Source organism: Aulonocara sp. 'chitande type north' Nkhata Bay, linkage group LG23 (assembly GCF_057382095.1).
Source record: "Aulonocara sp. 'chitande type north' Nkhata Bay isolate Kocher_YH1m ecotype deep benthic linkage group LG23, A_spYH_male_GT1.1, whole genome shotgun sequence".
NCBI lineage: Eukaryota > Metazoa > Chordata > Actinopteri > Cichliformes > Cichlidae > Aulonocara > Aulonocara sp. 'chitande type north' Nkhata Bay.
This window is the reverse complement of record NC_141365.1, coordinates 12,830,782-12,852,339: the sequence shown is the minus strand read 5'-3', so window position 1 is coordinate 12,852,339 and position 21,558 is coordinate 12,830,782. Positions and strand designations below refer to the sequence as shown.

Below are 21,558 nucleotides of genomic sequence, written 5' to 3'. Positions count from 1 at the left end.
TAGACTTTAAGGACTTTTATAACCCAAAGACGAGAACATTAAGAAAGGAAGATTTTAAGCTTAGATTAAAACACGGTCATTTCTCAAAACTCTGAGGATTTATTGAGGAACCTTTGGAGAGTCCTCAGGACCAATATGTTAGACACACTTTAAGTCTCTATCTTCACTGTCCTTTTCTGCTTTTAGTGTGTAGTTTTCGTAGGAGGGGGGCAGGGCCACTAGGTCATAACTCCTCCCCTTTTAGCTCTGATGAATGTAAGGGGCAAGGAAAGAAAGAGAGAGAGAGACAATAGACTTTAATCACTCATGTGGCTGAGAGCTGTTGGCAAACGGAGTTCCTTGAGCGCTGAGAGGGGAGGAAAAAAACAGAAGAAACAGGAAGGGAGAAGACTGAGGTGGACAACTTGAGTGGGCATTTCTCATCAGTCACACCTCTGAGCTGAAGCCAAGACCAGTTTGCAACCTTACTGAGAAGAGAGGAGGGCAAATCTGACATAAGATCATCCTGAAGGAAACCCTTTACCTCGTCACAGTTCGTAAAGGCTGCAGACGCAGACGTTTCCATCCACCCTGCCGTCCAAGCTAGAGTATGATCTGCTATCCTCGTCACCCCTGTCGCTGATGCAGGCGATCAGCATGATCTCTCACTACCCTCTGGCCACCTTCCTACCCTGGCCTACAGGCTCCTACCATCACCACTACCCCGACCTGGACTGCACCTTACTACTGGAGGGGGAGGGAGGGGTTGCCCTGCAGAGGTACCAGCCTCGCTCCCCGGAGAGCAGCCCGCGACACTGGGTCAGTCAGAGAATAATCATATCTATCAACTCTTTTGTTTGCACGAAATCTATTTGTATTTCTGGGAAGCACAGACATTTCCAGTCTCCTTAAACAATCTGGCAGCTGCTGGCCTTCGTATGAAGGCCTTCTGTTGTTTGGGAATGTGTGAGGTGCTGAAGTATGTGTGTGTGTACGTGCTGTCAAATGCTGAGTTTTTGGAAATGTAAATGGAAAAGTTTGGGAGCCAGAGAAGAGAGAAAAAAACGACACTGAGAAAAGAAGCTTGGAATTATAAACATTAAAGATACGCACTGAGGAGCAAAGATACAGGTGATGTTTGCCACTTCTGTTTGTCGGATGGTGATCTTGAGAAAGTTGAGGAGAAGCATAGGGAAGGAAAATCTGCAGATGTTACACAGGGACAGCTAACATGTACACATCCTGCATCCAGCTGTCTACACAACAAAAACCACATGAAACACACCTTTAATTTTCTCCATATATTAATCCAAGAAATCGCTTGGTTAATGTTTTGCCGTCTGTCATATGATTCCTCTATTTGGCCTCTACTTGAGTAAGTTTTATGCAATAATCTGACAGCTCATAGTGAAATAACGCAAACACGACGGTAACCTTTGGTGACACAGACGGGTGTCCGGCTGACCTCTTATGAAACGCAGTAATTCTCATTCATTCGAACGACCCCTTACTGGTCGTTCTGTGAGTGTGTCTTGCTAAATGTTAAGTTAACAGGAGCCATAATGTGTTGGATTTTGCTTTTGTTAAATTTATTCTTCTATTCAGCTCTATTTTTATTCATCTTTGGTGTTTCTCATTTCCCAAAACAGCGTGACTGCCAGAAAATTAGCAGCGGCTTATTCCAGCTAAGCTGTGGCTATTTTTTTTGATGCACACACTTACTTGTGGTATTAATGCTGAAGTGAAAGTATGTTTGGTGTTTTCAGACAGCGCATAGGCACTTATTGGCTTGTAGAGGAGAGAAACTGAGGTCTGAAAACCAACCCGATGAAACGTCCTTTAATAAAAACAATAAGAGGAAGAAAGAATAAAATCTCCCAGAAGCCGGATTTTTTAACCTAAAATACATTTATTGCAAAATAACTGAAACTTAATAACTCCATGAGGATAAAGCACGAGCAGTGAAAACTTTGAAAAGCAGAGAGATGTGCAGACGTTTGAAAACGAAAACTCTGACAACTGAAAAAAATCTGGGTGTAAGAACAGAAACAGTATATTAAAGATCGACAAAGCCACCGCGATGACACCTACAAATTTAAAAGTGAATGTCGGGACTGTGAGGCTCAGTCTGAGAACCCGAGGATGCTATGTAAGCACATCAGATGCTGACTCCTCAGAGGGTTTCTGTCTGTTTCCTGCCTGTTTAAGAGTTTATGAAAAAAAAAGTACACAAGAGTTCAATCTAAGCTGCTAGGAAGATCACTGAGTGGTGGAGGGGCCAAACATTTGTTGCTACAGCATTCAACAAGTGCTGGAAACTGATCCAATGAGCAATTCAAAACCCATCACAGTCACTGGAGAAGAAATTCGTGGAAACATTTTTGCGAGTGTAAACAAACTGTATGAAATTACTCTTTTTGCTATCATGATTTCTTCTATTTAGTCCGATAAGATTTGGAAAGTGTAAAAAGAGCCATATGATTTCTTTTATTCCATTCGTGTGTGCAGAGAGCAGGCAGGAAGTCAGCTGACTCAGTTCGCAGGAATCTCTGCCATGCTTAGCGGAGAAGGATGCTAATTGTGTGTGGGCCCAGAATTGTACAGGGGTGGGTAACGTCGTTCTTTTAAAATTAGCGCAGCGTTCTCTTTCTTCTTCTCTTGAGCAAGTCCACATGTCTATGGGAGGCTGCATTAGCTGCTACACACTCAAATTCAATTTGAGTGTGTGCAGCGTTGGTTCTGCAGGTTTAGGTTTTGCAAAGGAAAAAGAACACGAGGAGGGAAACACACGGTTCTGCTGGATTCACTGTGATTGCTCTTTTATTGGTAAACTGAGCATCTAACACAGTGCAGTGATGTATTTGTAGTTATAATTCACATTCAGAGGAGACGAGTGTGACACAGTGGTGCCTGAAGACCATCCTCCTCAGTGCTTGTCTGACATCCTGGCTGTCATGTTGCCCCATCACACAGCGCTGTTTCCTGCGATTGTTTGAAGGGGTAAGGATGCTGGAGGTTAGCCCACAGACCTCCTCTGAATGCTCAGGTTACATACATCGGCTCTGCTGTCAGATGCTTATCTGTTTGACTGTTTTTACAGAGCTGCGATTGTCCACATGCTTGGAATAGTCTTTCCATAAAATTATGTAAGGTAAAGAAAAGTATTTGTGGTGCAGCTACTTGCAGCAACTCCAAGAAATTCCTTTTAGTCATGTAGGATAACCTGCACCGAGTGCTTCTATTCTTAGTTTGCTTTGTACCCAGTTACACATGGTTATGAAACCATATCAGTCATAAAGTTAGTGACTGCAGTACTCAGCCTGTTGCAGACAGCTGTCAGGTCCACAGTTCAAGTCAGAGATGAGGGAGGAGTGCTGAGGAGGCAGTCAGTATCAAAGGTTCACTGACAGTTAAACTTACGACTGGAATGTGCACATAAAAAAATGAACTCGATAATAAAATGCATGTTTTTTGTTACATAAAATTCAACATTGGAGGGTTAGTGGCAAGTAGGAATGAAGGACTCGATAGAAATGTTGTCTTCATTTTGTGGTCTGTAGTGTCCTTTGCACCCTCCTCTTACTCACTGATTAGGCAGTTTAATTAAGCAGCAGGCCCATCAATAAGAGCTCCGGCACTGGGAATATCAGCGGATGGCTTACAGTAACCTGCAGGGCAGTTCAATAACCTCAGCTGGCCATAAGCTGGAAACACAGAAGTGACTTTATACAGGAAAAACAAGAGCAGGCAGTTTTGATGATGCTGTGTTTTCCATTGAAAGAAAGGCAGAAAGCTGAGTTAGCGCTCCTGCTTCCTCTTTCTCGACTTCTTTGGAGAGAGAAGTGCACGTTTAGTGCTGATGCTCCGTGACGTCTCAGTATTTCCAGTCTTCCAGTTCTGCCTCTTACTTGTCATTTGTTTTGATGACTTGACAATGATTTCGACATTTAGGTGATTTGTTCGTCCGGATGAAACTAGTTTTTATGCCTTTTGACCTCTTTCTTTCTGAATTTACACAAAAACAGGACCATATCCTCTTCAGCAGCACAGTTCAGTAACTTTCTGACACTACACTGACTTCTCTTTTCTCCTAAATGCGGACCTCGGCCGCCGTTTTCAGTCAGTCAGCCACGACGAATGTTGTTTACACGTGCTGCGAGTCAAGTTGTCTAGTCGCCTGCAGCTCTGTAGAGGTCCGTATTGTTAACTTCGACCTAATTAAGTCACATAATAGGACTCGTGTGAAAAGTCAATACTAAAGGCATTGCTTCTGTCACCCAAATGTCCATCCCAGGGCAACAACACCCCAGGAGCAGCCTGCTCAACTGGGGCAGAAACTCATCACACCATATGGTAGCTGTAAGGGTGTATGGTGCTGACTGCTGTGCTAAAAGTGGGTTAATATGAGGCAGCACCGGCTTTCATTTAGTTTGTTTTCAATGCTTTGGCAGCGGTGTGTGTGTGTGTGTGTGTGTGTGTGTGTGTGTGTGTGTGTGTGTGTGTGTGTGAGCGGTGTGTGTGTGTGTGTGAGCGGTGTGTGTGTGTGTGTGTGTGTGTGTGTGTGTGAGCGGTGTGTGTGTGTGTGTGTGTGTGTGTTAAACACACACAAAATTCTCTACTCCTTTTCCCGCTCAGGCAGGACATGCAGCATTAGCAGGACCCGTGACTGGGATCAAGCTGGCATTGTGTGTGTGTGTGTGTGCCCAGTTTTAGTAAAGCTGGGGCTTGTTGGTTTCCAGCTCTAATATGATTGGCCAGCACTCACAGATTTTATACCAGCAGATTACTGACTGCAATAACTGTGCTGACCTTACAGTGGATAATAAATAACATGAAAACTATATGCTAAGGAACCATGGTTTTCACAGTGTTCGCTCTCTGGCAGAGTAAACATATTGCTACATTTCGGTCAATGGTATAGTATCACCGGTGACGTGAATGCGCCGTTTCTGTGCCTCGGAGCAGCTAATGTTTGCTTTTTGTGCATCTCCTGCAGTTTCATTTCCTATGAAAAAACCCGTGGATGTGCATAATAATGCTCAGAATTAATCTGAGCAGCAGAAATGAAATGCAAGGAGTGTGTTTTTGTTGCTACGGGGAAGTGCATAAAAAACAAGTGGAAACAGCACGCTGCTGTCGTTTTGGTTTGTTGGCTGCTGCACTTTGGTGTGTTTGTGTTGCTTTGTTTTGCACACGTGATGCTTTCAGAGTCGCATGTATTATTGGCTGAGCAACAGATGGTCCTGCTCTCATTAGCAGAGGGTCAGACAGCCCAACCAAGCCAGTCCAGACCGATTCATTCAGGGCTTAGCAGGGCTTAGATCTGGGAGGGGGTGGTCACAGTTGGGGGCTACAGAGGGGAGGGTTTACCATGACTTCTCTTACTCTTTTAAACACAGAGACACCTGAAATCACCTTAGCAAGCATCGTGGTATCTGAGTCACCAGAAATCGGATTATCCAGCTTCTGTGTAACGGTCCAACTGAGCCCGTATGCAGGCTGAGAAAAACCATGTGCCCCCAAATTTTGCATTCGTTAAACATTATTTGGTAGCTTTGATGATAACAAGCCTGGACTGAAAAACAGTTTTAGCTGAAAGCTGTATTAGTTTGGTTTGTATGTGAAGTGTGGAGGAGGAGGTGGAGGAGGAGGTGTGGGGGGTCTCTTGTCTGCAGCTCTGGACTTTACTGGAAACTAATGATGTCACCCGTCCAGAGGCAGAGAGAGAAAGAGAGAGCTAGCTCAACAACAGCCGGGACAATAGATCTGAGGGGAGCAGAGACGTGACATCAGAGGAGGGGAGAGTGGGAAGGAGCGAGGAGAGGAGCGTTTAATGTGGCCGCCTGAACAAAGGCTGAGCTGAGTGAGGGAGAAACAGAAGAAAAGCTGCGTGCAGCTGTGTGTTTTCATGAGAGATGACCTGACAGTCTTTATGCCTATTATCTATTGTTTTTGCTGGATTCCCTGACCATCTCCTGCTGATGTGCCACATCATTAAAACCCCGTCACATGAACACATGTGCTGACTGGGGGCATTGCCACTGCTTCATTGCTCCTAAACGACCCATTTAAGCTGCTTTGATTCTGTCATTTCAGCTTTTTATGAAGTTATAGCAGATCATCCTGACCCATAAATCCAGCCCTCTTGTTTTTTTCCCTCTGCCCCGGGGTGACTTGAGCCTCTGCTGACTCTGGATAAACACAGCAGTTTATGAACTCTGCCCTCTGCTGGGAAGCATGCTTTGGAAACACAAACACAAACACAAACCCACCAACCACACACAAACACACAGTGAAAGGCAAGTGTGATTAAGTGACTGTGCGCGCAAAAGAGAAATGGACGACATTCTGAGCAACATCTGGTTCCGATGCAGTACCGGGAAAGATCCTCCCAAATTTTTGGACTTGACGCAGAGACTTTCCACGGCAGGATCACAGCTGATACTCCTCTCACTGCGATGAATCTCCTGTCTGCTGTTTACGCGGGAGAAAGAGAGGGACGTCTCTTTCCGGCCTACATGACGGAATGACTTTCTCTCTGCATGCCAGCATGAGCTGGTCCAGCTGTATCGCGCCTGTCTTTCCACAAGTGTGGATCTTCTCGGTTTCTGACTGTGCCGTGAACTCTTCCCCCGCCTGCCTCGGTCTCTCCCTCTCACAGCACAGATAGTGCCATTTCAAGTTAATCTCCAAAGTGTACTACACTTTCTCTGATACGTGACCTTCTTATCTAACGTGTAAACACAGAGACGTTGCACATGCCACCCAAGACCCTCCTAATTTTGTCCCCTGTGTGTTAGCGGTTTCTGTTTTTTCTGTGCTGACATTCCTAGCTGACGTGAGTCTCTCACGTAATCTGTTCATGTTAAGTACTAAATCACCTCCCGTCTCCTTTCCTATCCTTTCCTTTCCTCTCCTTTCCTTTCCTTTATGACCATTCTCCAGGACAGAGTGGCTCCACAGCCAGTCAGGTATGAGGACACCAGCCTCGGTGGAGTCGAGAGGCTGGAGGCAGGAAGCGGGAGATTTCCTGGAATGTGCGTTTTTTCCCTGCTGTGGTGTAATAACAGTGCAAGCGGTGCTCCTCCTGTTTTTGTCCCCTCTCTGTCTCTGCTGTAGCTATTCTGACCAAGGAACAAAGGGAAGAGAGTACTCGGGAAGCCCAATAATGGCTGTAATCCATCATTCAAAAAATGGCCTTCCCTTGTCAAGGGCTTTCCTAAGTGTAATTACGTCATTAGTTTTTCAACAGAGCGGAAAACTTGGAATGAGGATTTGCCTGGACGACTGTGTCGGAGTTTAGTGTGCAGTGTTCAGACAGAGAAACATGATAAACTTTGGCTTTCTAGAGAGATGCATGAAGCTGAGTTCGATTTACGGAGCTGTGCACGCGTATACATGCAAGGATGGAAAAACATTTTTTTTATACAGTGTATAAAGACGTATTTACCCTGTAGCATTGTGTTACAGTATTGCACCTCTCCTCCACAGAATTTAATTCTGATTTACTATATTTAATAATGAATGAAGCAAATAAGATGCACCGCTGTGCACGATTAAAAGAACCTTTGTTTCATCCAACTATATTTTCCTAATATTATAACATATAAAACAAACGGTCTGGTTTGATCTACTCTGAGACATACTTCACATGATTGACTCTTTTCTGGACCATAATTTACAAAATGGACACAAATTAATAATATTTCAACCCAGCAGCTGACCAAGACCATAAACCAATCAGGACAGAGTTTACTGAGATCACGGGTCAGCTCAGTGTTTGATTGTTTTGCTTCTACAGTTGGACTTCTTTTTTGCAGACAGATGAGTCGCCCCCTGCTGGCCTTTCTAAAGATTGCAGCTCTACTTTCAGTCCTGGAAGTTCATCTTTTATTTACAGTCTGTGGTTCATGAATTAATTGAAAGTGTGATAAGCTTCATTTCATTCTTTAAAGTCAGCTGACCTGCTGGCTCGAATCTGGTGTACCTTCTTACAGAAGGTGGATTTTCCCAAATGTCAGGCTGTTTCCTCTTGGATTTGTCCTTCAGAGCTGGGATTGACTGAAACCAGAAGCAGCTCTGAATTTACTGAAATCTGCAGTCTAAATCTACTTTAGAGCTCAGAGCAGACTTTAATGGGCCCAATGGAAGCAAACTGAAAGATGAGCACGCTCATCGACTCGTCCATCAGACAGAGCGGCAGCTGTCACGCTCATCAGACGTCTTGTTTACACTGAGGGATGACATCACTCCCACTGTGAGACCAACACTCCAATCCCCAAGGGGCTGAGCTAGAGGTCGTGTGGGGTCACAACCTTCCCACTGGCACTCTGGGCTTCCCAGAGTTCCTAAGACTGGGCCTGGGAACTGGACAGCAGCCAGATGTGCAGCACGATGAAGATTCAGCTAGAAGAAAAGCCAATCCTGTGCGGTTACCGCACATGGAGAACCACCAACTCAGTTGTACTCCTGGCAAAGCTGGGTGGAGCTACAGTGCAGTGCTGTGTGTGTGTCTGTGAGTGGGGTGCACCGTGGACGACAGTGGGAGCCAGTGACGAAGAGGGTGACGTTTGGGAGCCAGGGAGGTGGGTTGGGTGATTACGCATCTACACACAAAAAACACACAATTTTGAAAAGGGGACCACCACAGATCTACCTCCCACTGCTTCAGAAGACAGTTAGCATCATAAGGCTTCCAGTGTCCCCTCTGGATAAGGCCTTGTGACTATTGGATCACCAATTTAGCATTTTAGCGCATGTAAATGAGTCACAGGTGGCTCATTTTTTCATATTTGTTTACAATACACCAAAAGAGCCCTCACAACGCAGCCACTCGATTCACATCCTCCTGTTTATTCACAAAAGTGGGCTGTTTGAGTACGTGTGTAGACACAGTGGAACAGAGTTATCCATTCTCACACACTCGGCCTGTTCTCCTCTCCGGTTACTGACAATGCACAGTAGCGGTGACGCCATCTGAAGCCTTCCTTGTATTGTCCCACGCAGGGACTGCGAGGCTGCAGCTGCTTCATACAAGAAGGGCCTACAGTCCATCACTTCATCCTCTTAAACAACATCTGTATGTTAATGCATTATAGCAATAATCTTCATTTTAACTGCCCATATGGAAAGGAAATTGTAGTTTTATAGCTTTCTCCATTCTCCTGCAATGATTTGCTTATTAAAGTGTCCCATTTGACTAAGAATTATGACTCCAATTAGGATGAAAATGGGAAAATTGCCATTTGCATGGGTAATTCAAAGCATAAAGGAAAGTGTTTTCACTTTTTCTCCACATGGGTGGTGCTTATGTTCGTAATCGGACCGGTGAACTGTATCCATAAAGCTGGTGTGTTTCATCATCAACCAAAGAAAACCCTGAATGTGTTAGAGTACAGGATATCCACCCTGACTGCAACAAACCGCAAAAAACCCAAATCCACCATAACAGGTGTTTAAAAAATAAACTTTAAGTGAATTATTTATGGTCTTTGTTAGCAGTCGGCTGGATTACTGTAATGCGCTTTATATTAGGGTCAGTGCTTCATACTTTACTTATCTACAGAGGATGCAAACTGCTGCAGCTCATCTTTTAACTGTCACTTGAAAGTTTGAGCACATTTCCCTATTTTAGCTTCACTTCACTGGCTGCCCCTTCATTTTAGGATTCATTTTAAAATTCTTTTATTTGCTTTTAAAGCCCTCCATGGCCTAGCCCTATCTTATCTCTGTGAGCTGCTACAGCCTTATACAGCCACCCGCTCTCTCAGGTCAGCTGATCAGCTGGTCCAGGACTGAGCGTAAACTTAGAGGAGATTGTGCTTTTGCTTTAGCAGCTCCCAAGCTGTGGAGCGATCTGCCTTTAGAGATGAGACAGGCCTATTCTTTGACACCCTGTGAGATGTTGTTTTTTTAAGCTGATTGTATGTTGTTGTTGTTTTTTCTAATATAGGGCTGTTTTAATTTTTATGTATTATGTGTTTTTTTTGTTTGTTTTTGCTGCTTCGTTTTATCTATTGTTCTTAACTTATTTACTGTAGAGCACCTTGGTCCTGTTTTAAAGTGCTTTATAAATAAAGTTGGATTGCCTGCCTGAGAAGCTTCACGTTCTCTCTCAGCAGCCGCGAGTTGGTGAATATTCTGGATGAATTTTCACTTAATGAGGACAAACAGGATTGAAAGAAAAATTTAAGTGATTAGGCAGTTTAATTTAACACCCCCCCCCCCCCACCACCACCACCACCACCATAAATTATACATTAAATTTAAAAATTTATTTTAAAAAAAAGTTTACTATACGAAGGTAGAGCCTAAAATATAATTTCTTTAAAAAACAAACAGCGATGAATGAAAATGACTATAAAACAAATGAGAGTTATTGGTGATTAATGAATGAAACACAGGTTATAACCAGGTTATACTACAAACACGTTATTATTGTTTTTTGAGTCAATGTTTTTATGAATTTCGGAGGAAGGACATTTATGCATGTGGAATATTTTGCACGCTCGAGTCCTAGCCCTGCGTGTGCGCTGATGTCAGTCTGATGGAAGTTGGAGAAAGAGCTCGGGGGAGGAGTTTAAATGGGGCTGCTGCGAGTGCAGGAAGGAGGAGTCTGCTCATTCAGCGGAGAGTCGAGCGCCTGTTGACAGAGGAGGGCTTGGAGTTTGGAAAAGAGCGCAGTGAACGTTTGCGGATCGCAGTTTATTTTGAAAGGAGCGCATCTTCTTGTGTACGTGCGGGAGAAACGTCGATCTCTGATGCTGACTTCAGATCATGAGAGAAGCGCTCACTATGAAGTTCGCCTGGAAAACTAAGATGGTAAAAATCCAAGCGCAGACTCGCAGTGTCTGTTGTTTGTGGTCAGAGTGTGTGTGTGTGGGGGGGGGGGGGGGGGGGGGGGGGGTTAGAGTGGAAAAGGGGGTGAGTATTTGTAGGCTTGGGAAAGTAGCGGATAACTGAGTGAGGGGGAGAGGGCGGGGGTGGTGGTGAGGGTTGTTTTTACTGCTGCGTAAAGATGTCGCGGTGAGCTCGAACCTGTACGTGGAGGAGTTCGGTTCAGTGGATAATGCTGAGAAATGTCCTCACCTGATGCTGTAGATCTAAACTTCTTCGTGGGTTTTTTATGGGCTCCACAGCAAAAAGCAGAGGGGGAGCAAAAGGCGAGGCCCCGGGGCCATCACAGCCCGTGCAGCTGGGTCCAGGCGAACAGATCAGCGCCACTCTCCTTATCTCCGTTATTCTTCCCAACCAGCTGATGGGCTGATGTGCAGATTAGAATTATTTGCAGAGAGAGAGTAATGTTTGTGCAGATTTTTGAAGGATCCCAGGTAGTGCGGTGTAAAGAGCTCACCTCCTGCTCTCTGAGAACTCTGTTTTTTGGATGCTTGGATAACTTATTCACTTATGTTACTGGCTGCTTTCATTTGCATTTGCATTGGGAAAACAACAACAAAAAGCAAACTTGATACACAAAGAGAGTGTAGCTTTTTTAAAAAAAAAAAAATCTGTCCACCTTTCAGAAAGCAGTCTGTGTGTGCAGACTGTGAACTCAGCAGCCCGGCCAGCCAGCACAGGGACCTCCCGCTATTGTTTTGGGAGTGTGTGGACTGCATGACTCATACACTGATGTATTTATCTGTCTCTGTGCCAGCCAGCGGGCAGCAGCCAAAAAAGAGAAAGGGAGAGAAACATGTTGCTGACCATAGGACAAGATGGAGAACAGCAGCATGGGACGGGCGTGCAGACATGTTTCAGATCCTCTGACTTGCAGTAACGCAGGCGCGTTGGCTGGTTTCATCTGTCAGAGTCGGTTAAAATCACATCTTTTTGTTTTTGGCTTTCTTTGAATATCTGCCCCTCACGTGTTTCTGTTCGAATCCAAACACTGCTGAGTAATGGCTGAGCGCCACTGGTCTCCAGGACTGACCATTGAACTTGCTAATGGTGAGTTTGGCCCTTGATCTCTTTGCCGGCGGCCCGTCTGTGTGGACTTTATGGGGACGAGTAATCTTGGCGTCCGTTGCCTTTGTGTGAGGACTTGGCTGAGATTTTGCCTGTGTGATGTTTATAGGCACCTTATCCTTCGATGGCTGTCCGCTCCTTCTGTTTTCATCTCCGTCTCCATGTGTTGGTGTCTGAGCCGGCCTCGGCCTCTGTCTGGATGCGATATCTGAGCAGCAGTTTGGGGTTTTGATTCCTCTCTGCTCCCTCTGTTTGTTTATGCACTCTGCTGCCGTCATTGATTTACAACCAGCAGCAGACGCAGCGCTTTCGACTCGGTGGATCCTTTTAGTCTCGGTGTGGTTGCGACACTGATTTGTAATCAAGCGCCGCCGACTTGTAGAAGCAGACAAACCGACAAACTCATATGTTCATAGAGGGGGGGGGGGGGGGGGGGGGGGAAGCAATGTAAATATTACTGTGGAGGTGTTTATTCTGGACTTGGCCCATTCTGGCTCTTATCTACAACTTGGGTGAGCTCGGGTAAAGCTGTCCAGCTCTGACTTCAGCTCCAGAGACACCAAGACATCATGAAAGACATGGATTGGGAATAAAAGAGGGAGTAGAGACAGAGAGGAGGAGGGAGGGAGGCCTGGCAGGCTGCAGGGATGGGGGTTGGGGAGTTGGTCATTCTTGATGTTTTACTGCACTTCACTTCTTCTTCTTAGTTTTTTAAGCACTGGAGTTGTTTGTGTGTGCGTTTTTCCGTTCCCTCTGCTTTTCTCATACACAAAAATCACTTTCCTTTCTTGTTAAACTACTGAAGTTAGACTTGTGTTGGTCAGCTCTGCAGCGCGTCTGTCTCGATCTTTCTAATATTTCCACCGATATCTTCTTTCAGAGCTCAGTGCAGGACTGGGGGGAGGAAGTAGAGGACGGAGCAGTCTACAACGTGACGCTGAAGAGGGTCCAGATTCAGCAGGCGGCCAACAAGGGAGCGAGATGGCTGGGGGTGAGTAGGCCCTGACGAGGAGCTGAGCTCCAAACCTTCAAACGTTAAAAGTTCAGACTCCTTTCTGCACTCTCAGCTGCTGTAGAGGGAAAAAAGTGAATGTTTTTAAAGCAAACAATGTCCGGATTAGATTTTATCGTGTCCAGATGGCTTTTTTTGTTTAAAGCAGTCCAGTTATCTGTGTTCAGACTGCTGACCTTAAAAATGGCAAACCTAATCTGTATTGTCTTCTCTCGGGGCATTGTGCTCTACCGAGGCTCCTATTGTTTTAACGTTTGAGCTATAAATCTCCCAGTGGAGACAACACCTTTGAGCTGCCTGCTGAAAACGAACAGCTTCACCAGAGCTGGACCGTTTAGCCAAAGCATGTGATTTCCTGACTTTCCGAGCTGCCAACAAAGCCAGCACGTTCCCCTGTTTTGCAGAATGCTGGTGTGACATAGTTTCCCACAGTTGTGCATTTTTTCAGTGAATATAAGGCATTGCCGTTTCCCCCACAGAGCTGTTTATGTATCCGTAATAAGATGTTATGCAGTGCATCATTATACTGCACAGACGGGGCAATTAGGAGCATTGTTTCTCTTAGTTTCATAGTTTCTCTGGTGAGTTTTCCCAGAAAATGCTAAAGGATCTTCAGGATATTGTGTTTGTTAGCTTCTTTGGAACTGTGTGGCTGACATAAGGGATGAGAGCTGGCGCATAAAGAAGAATCTGATATCTGCTGCGAGCCTCCAACACTGCCTGGATGTATTGACAGTGGTGTAAGCCCAATTAGAGCTGATTAAAACAACATGGGTGTTTTGTGCAGAACAAAGAGCGAGCTCCCAATGAGATGAGTATATTTACTATAAACAGTCAGCTGTACGAGAACAAAAGCAGCTCCAGTCTGCACAGTTTGAGGCGTGTGTGTGTGTGTGTGTGTGTGTGTGTGTGTGTGTGTGTGTGTGTGTGTGTGTGTGTGTGTGTGTGTGTGTGTGTGCGTGTGTGTGTGTGCAGTTGTGCTCATTGTGGCGGTGCCGTGGATCGCCTCGGACAGATAAATAATCAGACTTTTTGTGTGCTCCGTGCTGTTATCGGAGGGGAGAAGTCGACTGTGCCGCCATCCTCCTCTCTGTCTGGAGGGATGGTGGAGGAGGGGCTTCGCTGTGATTAAAAGCAGATTGGAGCGTTTCCTGTTGTAGCGTGCTAACTTCACCAAGGTCTCTCTCTCTCTCTGGGTCTTGTGCCACCCCTTACTCTCTCTTCTCTCTCTCCCCTGCTGTTTTGCAACCACCCGTTCTGTTTTCCCTGTAGACACAATAGTCGGACACATCTGGAGAAATCCAAATTAAATATAGGTCACCGTACTGTTTCCTTCATCCCCCTGATGTTTCGAGCCCTCGTTGTTTGTTTCCATTTCTTTCAGAGTTCCTCTCGACCCTTTACTTAAATGTATTAAATGCATTACAAGCACCAGCCAACTGCAGAAATGCAACAGTTTAAAAATGTATAAGGCAGATGGGTGACAAGTTAAAGAAACATTTGTGGATTTGTTATGAATCACTGTGTCCCTGCGGTAGACTTACCCACGGCTGTAGAATAGGTTTCTGGTGGTTTTTGCTTAAATTTGTCATAATTTGCATGTTTCTTGTTTAGGCGGAAGGGGATCGCCTGCCTCCTGGCCACACGGTGAGCCAGCTGGAGACCTGCAAAATCCGAAGTATCCGTGCTGGAACGCTGGAGCGACTGGTGGAGACTTTGCTCACGGCGTTCGGAGACAACGACCTCACCTACACGTCCATCTTCCTCTCCACCTACAGAGCCTTCGCGTGCACGCAAACCGTACTGCAGCAGCTGCTCGACAAGTAGGCTGAAATGACACGATCCGAACTGAAAAATAATACTCTGCCTGTTTGTTGTGGCGATTTTTAAAACGCGTCGTCTTCTTATTTTCTGTGACAGATATGGAAGCATGGAAGAAAACGAGCAAGGCGCTGACAGATGCCACAGCTCTGAAACCACCGGCGCCATCAGAAAGTGAGCTGCAGTGTGACGTGCGCATCAGTGTTCCCGCTCACCTGGATTTCCACCTCTCTAAAAGGTTTCCCGGCTCTCTCCACAGCACCTTGGCTTCGATCCTGCGTGCCTGGCTCGATCAGTGTCCCGAAGACTTCCAGGAGCCTCCAGATTACCCCTGTCTCCACAGGGTGATGGACTACCTGCGCAAGGTTCTGCCAGGCTCAGAGGCTCTCAGAAAGGCAGAGGGTCTGCTGGAACAGCTGCAGGCTCAGGCCGGCATGGATGACACTGATGGTACTGCTATTTTCTTTTTATTTATTTATCTTTTTAAGCTTTGCATGACTCACAATTTTAAAATTCCTTCTTTACCTTGTGCTGGGCCTTCAAGCAGCACAAGCTGCCTTTAAGCTAACTTCCCTCTGATTGGCTACCCCTCACAAACAGAGGATTTGAAGAGCACTTGGGTGGGGTGGAGTTCATATTATGAGTATTGCCTCTCTGTGATATCATGCAGATGATGCTGACGTCAGTATTGTAAACTTTGACCATATTTAACGAGGATTCAGTGTTTACGCTGAGAACGGCTCACATCACTGCCTCCTGTATTCATGGGAAAAAGCATAGCAGGTCTCCTTTAAAATGTCTTCCTCCGACGCTGAGAAACGATGCGTTATCTTAGATGTGTCGTTTATTTCCTGTGCCTGTTTTGTTTATTTTCAGCTGGTTTCCACAGCAACCATTCATATAGCCTGGGGGAAGAGGATGAAGCGGAGATTGAGGTCCAGGAGGACTTCCTGTCGTTTGACGCCGACCTGGTGGCCGAGCAGCTGACCTACATGGATGCGGTAAGTGGAGGGAAATGATGTGGAAACAGGAGGGAAAGGTTACATCCCGTTTCTTCTGCGTCGCCTCACTAACATCCTACTCTTTGGGGGGGGCTTTTCTTGGTGGTGCTTTAGGTGCTGTTCAAAAAGGTCGTACCCCATCATTGTCTGGGCTCTGTCTGGTCTCAGAGGGACAAGAAGGACAACAAGCACAGCGCTCCCACCATCCGTGCCACCATTACGCAGTTCAATGCTGTCGCGGCCTGCGTGGTCAACACAGTGCTGAAGCACAGACAGCTCAGGCCTCACGTCAGAGCACGGGTCATCCAGCGCTGGATAGACATCGCGCAGGTCGGCCGAAGAGACAGACTCGCTCACGAACGCTTGGAATCAGTAAGAATGTTATCTGACTTGTGATCGTCTTTTAACAGGAGTGCAGAATACGGAAGAACTTCTCATCTCTGCGAGCCATTGTGTCGGCACTTCAGTCCAACCCTCTGTACAGACTGAAGAGAGTGTGGGCCTGCGTGCACAAGTAAGCCTCCGAACTCTCGTCTCTGCAGATGATCTCAGCTGGTTTTGATAGTAACGAGATCTCGCAGATCCTTCGGTGTGTTTTGCACGCGTGTTTTCCTGCCATGTCACATCACGTTAGCTGACGCGAATCTGCGCTTGTTGCAGAGACAGCGTGCAGACATTCGAGGAGCTCTCCGACATTTTCTCGGACCATAACAACTACCTGACCAGCAGAGAGCTACTGATGAGGGTGAGTGTGTTCATTTCATATCTGATCCAGTTTAGGAATGCTTAGTAACCATCTGTTACTCGAAATCCCAAAATTGCTTGTTCGCCGCATGGTTGGAACCAGAATTGGAGCCATTTTTTTGTTTGCCCCACAGGAAGGCACGTCAAAGTTTGCCAGTCTCGAGAGCTGTGCCAAAGAGCACCAGAAACGCACCCACAAGAGGCTCCAGCTGCAGAAGGAAATGGTAAGACAAATGCCGGCTGACAACGAGCTTTAGAAACAAACGCCAAACAAAGCGGTGTACTCTACACTAACTGCTAGCCTGTGCAGATCGTGAAGCCACACAGCTCTGCTTACTCCACGTGCCACGCTCCCATTGTTATTATCATCGCCATCTGCAGAGAACAAAGTGTAAATAAAGATGTGACTTTACTGCAACATCCCACGGAATAATCGAACCGTTCCTCCACAGGGAGCGATGCAGGGAACGATACCGTACCTGGGGACTTTCCTCACCGACCTGACCATGCTGGATACGGCCCTGCCTGACCTAGTGGAGGTAAGAGCACCTGCTGATCGTGTGTGCGAGTGTTTGAACATTTGAAAGTCTATCTGTCAGAAATGGGCCTAAGTTTCCATAAGTGCGTGAGGAATTTTGTCGGTGCGTTTGTGGAGCTGTCCGCCGAACGCTGTTTGCGTAAGCGGTCGCTGGCGCGTGATGTCTCGGCTCTGACGGCGTGCTCTTTGTGTCTTCTGCAGGGTGGTCTGATCAACTTTGAGAAGAGACGCAGGGTGAGTCTTTAGTCTGCCTCCTTTGACGTGATTACAGTTACTCACGTGGTGTTTACTCTGAGCAACCTTCTTTGTGCCTCTGCAGGAGTTTGAGGTGATCGCTCAGATCAAGCTGCTCCAGTCGGCCTGTAACAGCTACTGTCTGACTGCAGACCCAGCTTTCCTGCGCTGGTTTAAGGGCCAGCCTCAGCTCAGCGAGGAGGAAAGGTACACTCTACTCTGAATACCTTTTTTATTTTCATTGCACCGTTATCCATGTGATAATAAGCAAATTAGTGCATGAGTCATGGTCTGCTGGATCCATTCCCCCACAAATACACCAGAGCAGCTTTGTTCTGTCTTTTCTTATCGTCTCTCCCTGCTGATTTTGTCATTTCTTTAGTTCCTACTGATCTGTTCTACATGTTGTTTTGCTCTCTGAGCGCTTTTTTTTGTCTCACTGCTATTCTTGAAACCACCATCCGCTTGAAGGTTCACTGTTAATACTCTTTCTTGCAGCTATGCCTTGTCTTGTGAGATTGAAGGTCTCGGTGACAGCAGTCCGACTTTAACCAAACCTCGGAAAAGCATGGTGAAGAGGCTCAGCTTGTAAGTGCATTAAGAAAGGAGACATTTTTCGAAGCTAATAAAGACGAGTGCTGTTTTTAAATTTGAAGTGAAGTCCAGAGTAGAATGAGGAAATGAAACTGCAGGGACTTTTTAATGTTTTATCATCTAACAGCTCGCTTCATTTTCTGTTCAGGCTTTTTCTTGGAACAGACAGTAATTCGGCCAGTTCTCCGGTCAGAGAGACGCCACGCTCGCCCCCTACTGGCAGCTCCGGAGAGAGCATGGACTCGGTCAGCGTGTCCTCCAGTGACTCCGGCAGTCCGTCGGACAGCGAGGGACTCGCCACCCCGACTCACACCTCCGACTCCCAGCAAAACAAGGTGGGTGACAAAGCCACTGGGAGGAAGTGCTGTGCACTAAAAAAAAGTACACAACTTTATTAAAAACGAGTCAATTCCATTTAAATTTTTTATTGGATTAACATTTTTACACATATAAAGTTGCACATGAGAATTAACAAATGTTCTAATTTTTGAGCATTCACTGGCCACTTCATTAAGTATGCATTTTCCTTCAGAACTGGTGCAGTTCTTCATGGCACAGATTCAACACGGTGCTGGAAACATTATTCAGATTTTGTTCCGCGTTGATATGAACGCGCAGTTCATCACACAGCTGCTGCATCCGTGACTCTCCCGTTCCCTCGCAGGGCGCGAATTAGGGCAATTCTGACCCTGTATGAACTGTAGCCTCAGTCTCCTGTTCTTAGCGGACAGGATTGGCGCAAGTGTGGTCTTCTGCTGCTGTAGCCCATCTGCTACAACAAGCATGGACCTATTGTGTATTCAGAGATGCTCTTCCGCAGACCTTGGCTGTAATGATGGTTGTGTGGGAAAGTCCCAGCAGATCAGATATTTCTGAAATATTGAGAGCAGTGTGTCTGGCACCTGCAACCACGCCACAGTCAAAGTCTCTTTGATTGGACGGTTAAATAGGTGTAATGAGCCAAGTGGCCGGCCAGCGTATAAGCTACATTTAACTCTTTTGACACAAGATGCAAAATGAAGTAAATGTTGGAGTTGTGTCAGATGATAATGAATCTTAATAATAATTTTAATGAAAAATGAAAATAATTGTTGTTTTTCATCGTGACCCCCAGCTATCAGAATCATCCTCCTGCACTTCACTCCACTCTATGGACACAAACTCCTCCACAGCCAGCGTCTCCGTGATTCCTACATCTCCCTCCTTCCCCGGGCCTTCCTGTATGCACCGACGCTCCATCTCCCTCACACCCCTGTCTTCCCCGAGTCAGACTCTCGCCTATAACACCCAGGCCCAGGACGCCTGCATCATAAGAGTCAGTCTGGAACACGGCAACGGAAATCTGTACAAGAGCATACTGGTGAATAAGTACTGACGCTTCTGCTAAAGATTTACATTTTCACAGTTTATGTTAAAGCTAACTTAATCTAATCTGTCCCACAAACAGCTGACCAATCAGGATAAGACCCCAGCTGTAATCGCTAGAGCAATGGCAAAGCACAACCTGGAGGTGGAGCCGGAGGAAGGATACGAGCTGGTGCAGGTCATCTCGGAGGAGAGAGGTAAAACATCGACTTTAAAATCTTTGGGAACTGTAAGCTAACCGTAAGCTAACATTGCTCGCTAGCAGTAGTCATATAAAAACTCAATTCTTTAAGATTTGCACGTCAGAATTTTAATTTATTTTTTCCACTAATCAGCTGTTTTCAGGCTTTGTGAACCACACTGCCCTCTGTACTGGTGTGAAGATGGTATCACTGGTTGTAAAATTTACCCGGTTCTTATCCTGCTCTTAATTTCTTTCAGAACTGGTGATTCCAGACAACGCTAACGTTTTTTACGCCATGAACACGTCGGCAAACTTTGACTTCCTGCTGCGGGTGCGGGGCTCGGCAGGCCGGCCCGTGCAGCTGCGTAGCCGATGTAGTTCCACGCTCCCGCGGACCCAGCACCGCTCGAGCCTCTCGCTTAGACTTAGCAAAGTCACGTTGTGACCCTGCCGTGTCACCACTAACCCAGGGCGAGACACGACGGAGGGTGGACATATAATTGGATGAGGAGCTCTCTGGGATCCAGGGTGGAACCCTCCGGGCTTTCAGACTTTCCCTCTCATCCCGAACTGTGCCATTCCTCGCCCAGCCTTAACGTGAACCTTGGATGTGGATTAAACTGCTAATGCCTGTGACAGAGTGAAACAGTGACCCCAAGTGGCCTGAACTCTTTACTACAACAGATATTTTTTGCACATGTATTGGGAGCACCAACCTCCTGACCTCCAACAGTATTCTGATATTGAATGAACTCCTTTATGTCTTGTGACGTACATGTAGCTCAAGCTTTACCTTTCTCCTAATACAAGAGTGCTGAATGCAGAGACAGAAGATGGAGCAGTGAAAGAATGAATGAATGGACCTCTAACAGTATTCTGAATGATATTAATAATTGACAGAAGCTGTGATGCCTTTGGTTTCTCTTGTCAGACAGCTACGTGTGTGTGTTCTTCTCCATATTGTGAGCTGTGTGACGAATGCATCATTTTGTGCATTCTGATTGGTTCCAGTACTTGGTTTTATCAAGTCCTCTGCAAATGCTGAATTGCCTTACCTGCCCAATGTTTTGGGTGTAAAGAGTGTTTGAGCTTCTTTCTAATCTAGAGAGACTCTCAGATCTACAAAAAACCCGAGTTGTACAAGAACAAAAAGGATAAAGCGGAGTATCGTACTGAAATGGAAAGTATTTGTACCTCTTTGCCCTTCATTATATGAACTACAGAGTTGCACTTGACAGTTGGTAGCAGATGCCAATGGGATGTGAATATGGGAGAGCGTGCAAACTGCCGCGTGAAGTAGTTTGCTCCCTCTTCACTAAATGAGTTTCTTTTTTGTAATTTTGTTGCTTTTTCTATGCTTTTTGTAACACAGTTCAAGCCACACATGTATACCAGACTGGAGCATTGCTAACATACATGCTAATTGTGTCAGAGTGTCATAAATCTGGCGGGATACTTCATTTCATTTAACGCCGTAAACGCCCATCTGTTTGTCTGTTTCAACACATGTCAGAAGCCTTCACACTTTCACTCCACCGCAGATAAAAACTGAACGTCACGTGAAAATGTTCCCATTAATTCAGCCTCGGTGTTTGTTCTCCACTGCCAAAGACTCTGAATAAATAAATTATTATCACTATTCTGACTCATTGCCTGTCGTGTTTAATGACTTTATTATCCGTAAGGCCTAAGGAAGCTTCGCGTCTGTATTTTTACCCTTGTGCAGTGGCAGATCACGTGCTCCGCACTGTTAGGACTGACATTGCTGCTCTGGACTGAACCCAACTCATTCTGCTGAGTGGGAAACGTTTGTGCTGACTTGAACGCAGCAGTCATGACCTTCCTTCCTTGGTTATACAATTTGTTTTTTAGGAATTCAAACACGAACGTGTGACATCCACAGGTTTTACTGTAAAACAGGACACGGCAGAAGCAAATGAGATTCCCCTTCTTTAAAAACACTAGATTTTACATTCTAAACATTATCACAGACATTAATAGGTTGTCCCTGTGTGATGTGCTGGTTAAGTTGCTGGTGGGTGTGCTTGGTTGTTTCAAGGACTCGTTCAGCTGACAGCCTAACAACTGCCAATAAAAGAATTTCATTTTAATTCAAACATGA

The 21,558-nt window shown here is 45.8% G+C and overlaps 1 protein-coding gene across 3 annotated transcripts; it reads left to right on the top strand.

The window, feature by feature from the left end:
- The first annotated feature begins 302 nt into the window (after positions 1-302).
- rgl1 (ral guanine nucleotide dissociation stimulator-like 1) lies at positions 303-21,075 on the top strand. 3 transcript variants are annotated; one of them, XM_086283236.1, is made up of 18 exons: positions 303-798; positions 12,824-12,934; positions 14,570-14,778; positions 14,876-14,950; positions 15,036-15,226; positions 15,653-15,777; positions 15,892-16,107; positions 16,188-16,291; positions 16,438-16,522; positions 16,656-16,745; positions 16,974-17,060; positions 17,261-17,293; positions 17,379-17,500; positions 17,792-17,881; positions 18,036-18,222; positions 19,002-19,247; positions 19,335-19,449; positions 19,694-21,075. In XM_086283236.1, the coding sequence occupies exons 1-18, from the start codon at positions 622-624 to the stop codon at positions 19,879-19,881; spliced, it is 2,451 nt and encodes an 816-aa protein (XP_086139362.1). In that variant the 5' UTR covers positions 303-621; the 3' UTR covers positions 19,882-21,075. The 3 variants fall into 3 exon arrangements, with proteins under 3 accessions (XP_086139362.1, XP_086139363.1, XP_086139364.1); XM_086283237.1 differs by lacking the exon at positions 303-798 and adding an exon at positions 10,588-10,800; XM_086283238.1 differs by lacking the exon at positions 303-798 and adding an exon at positions 11,105-11,925.
- Positions 21,076-21,558: the final 483 nt, after the last annotated feature.

Coding starts and splice junctions, on each gene's coding strand:
- rgl1 (XM_086283236.1), top strand. CDS start 622: ATGCAGGCGATCAGCATGATCTCTCACTACCCTCTGGCCACCTTCCTA. Junction 14,779..14,875: donor CTGCAGCAGCTGCTCGACAA/GTAGGCTGAAAT, acceptor TTTCTGTGACAG/ATATGGAAGCATGGAAGAAA. Junction 17,501..17,791: donor CAGCTCAGCGAGGAGGAAAG/GTACACTCTACT, acceptor TCTTTCTTGCAG/CTATGCCTTGTCTTGTGAGA.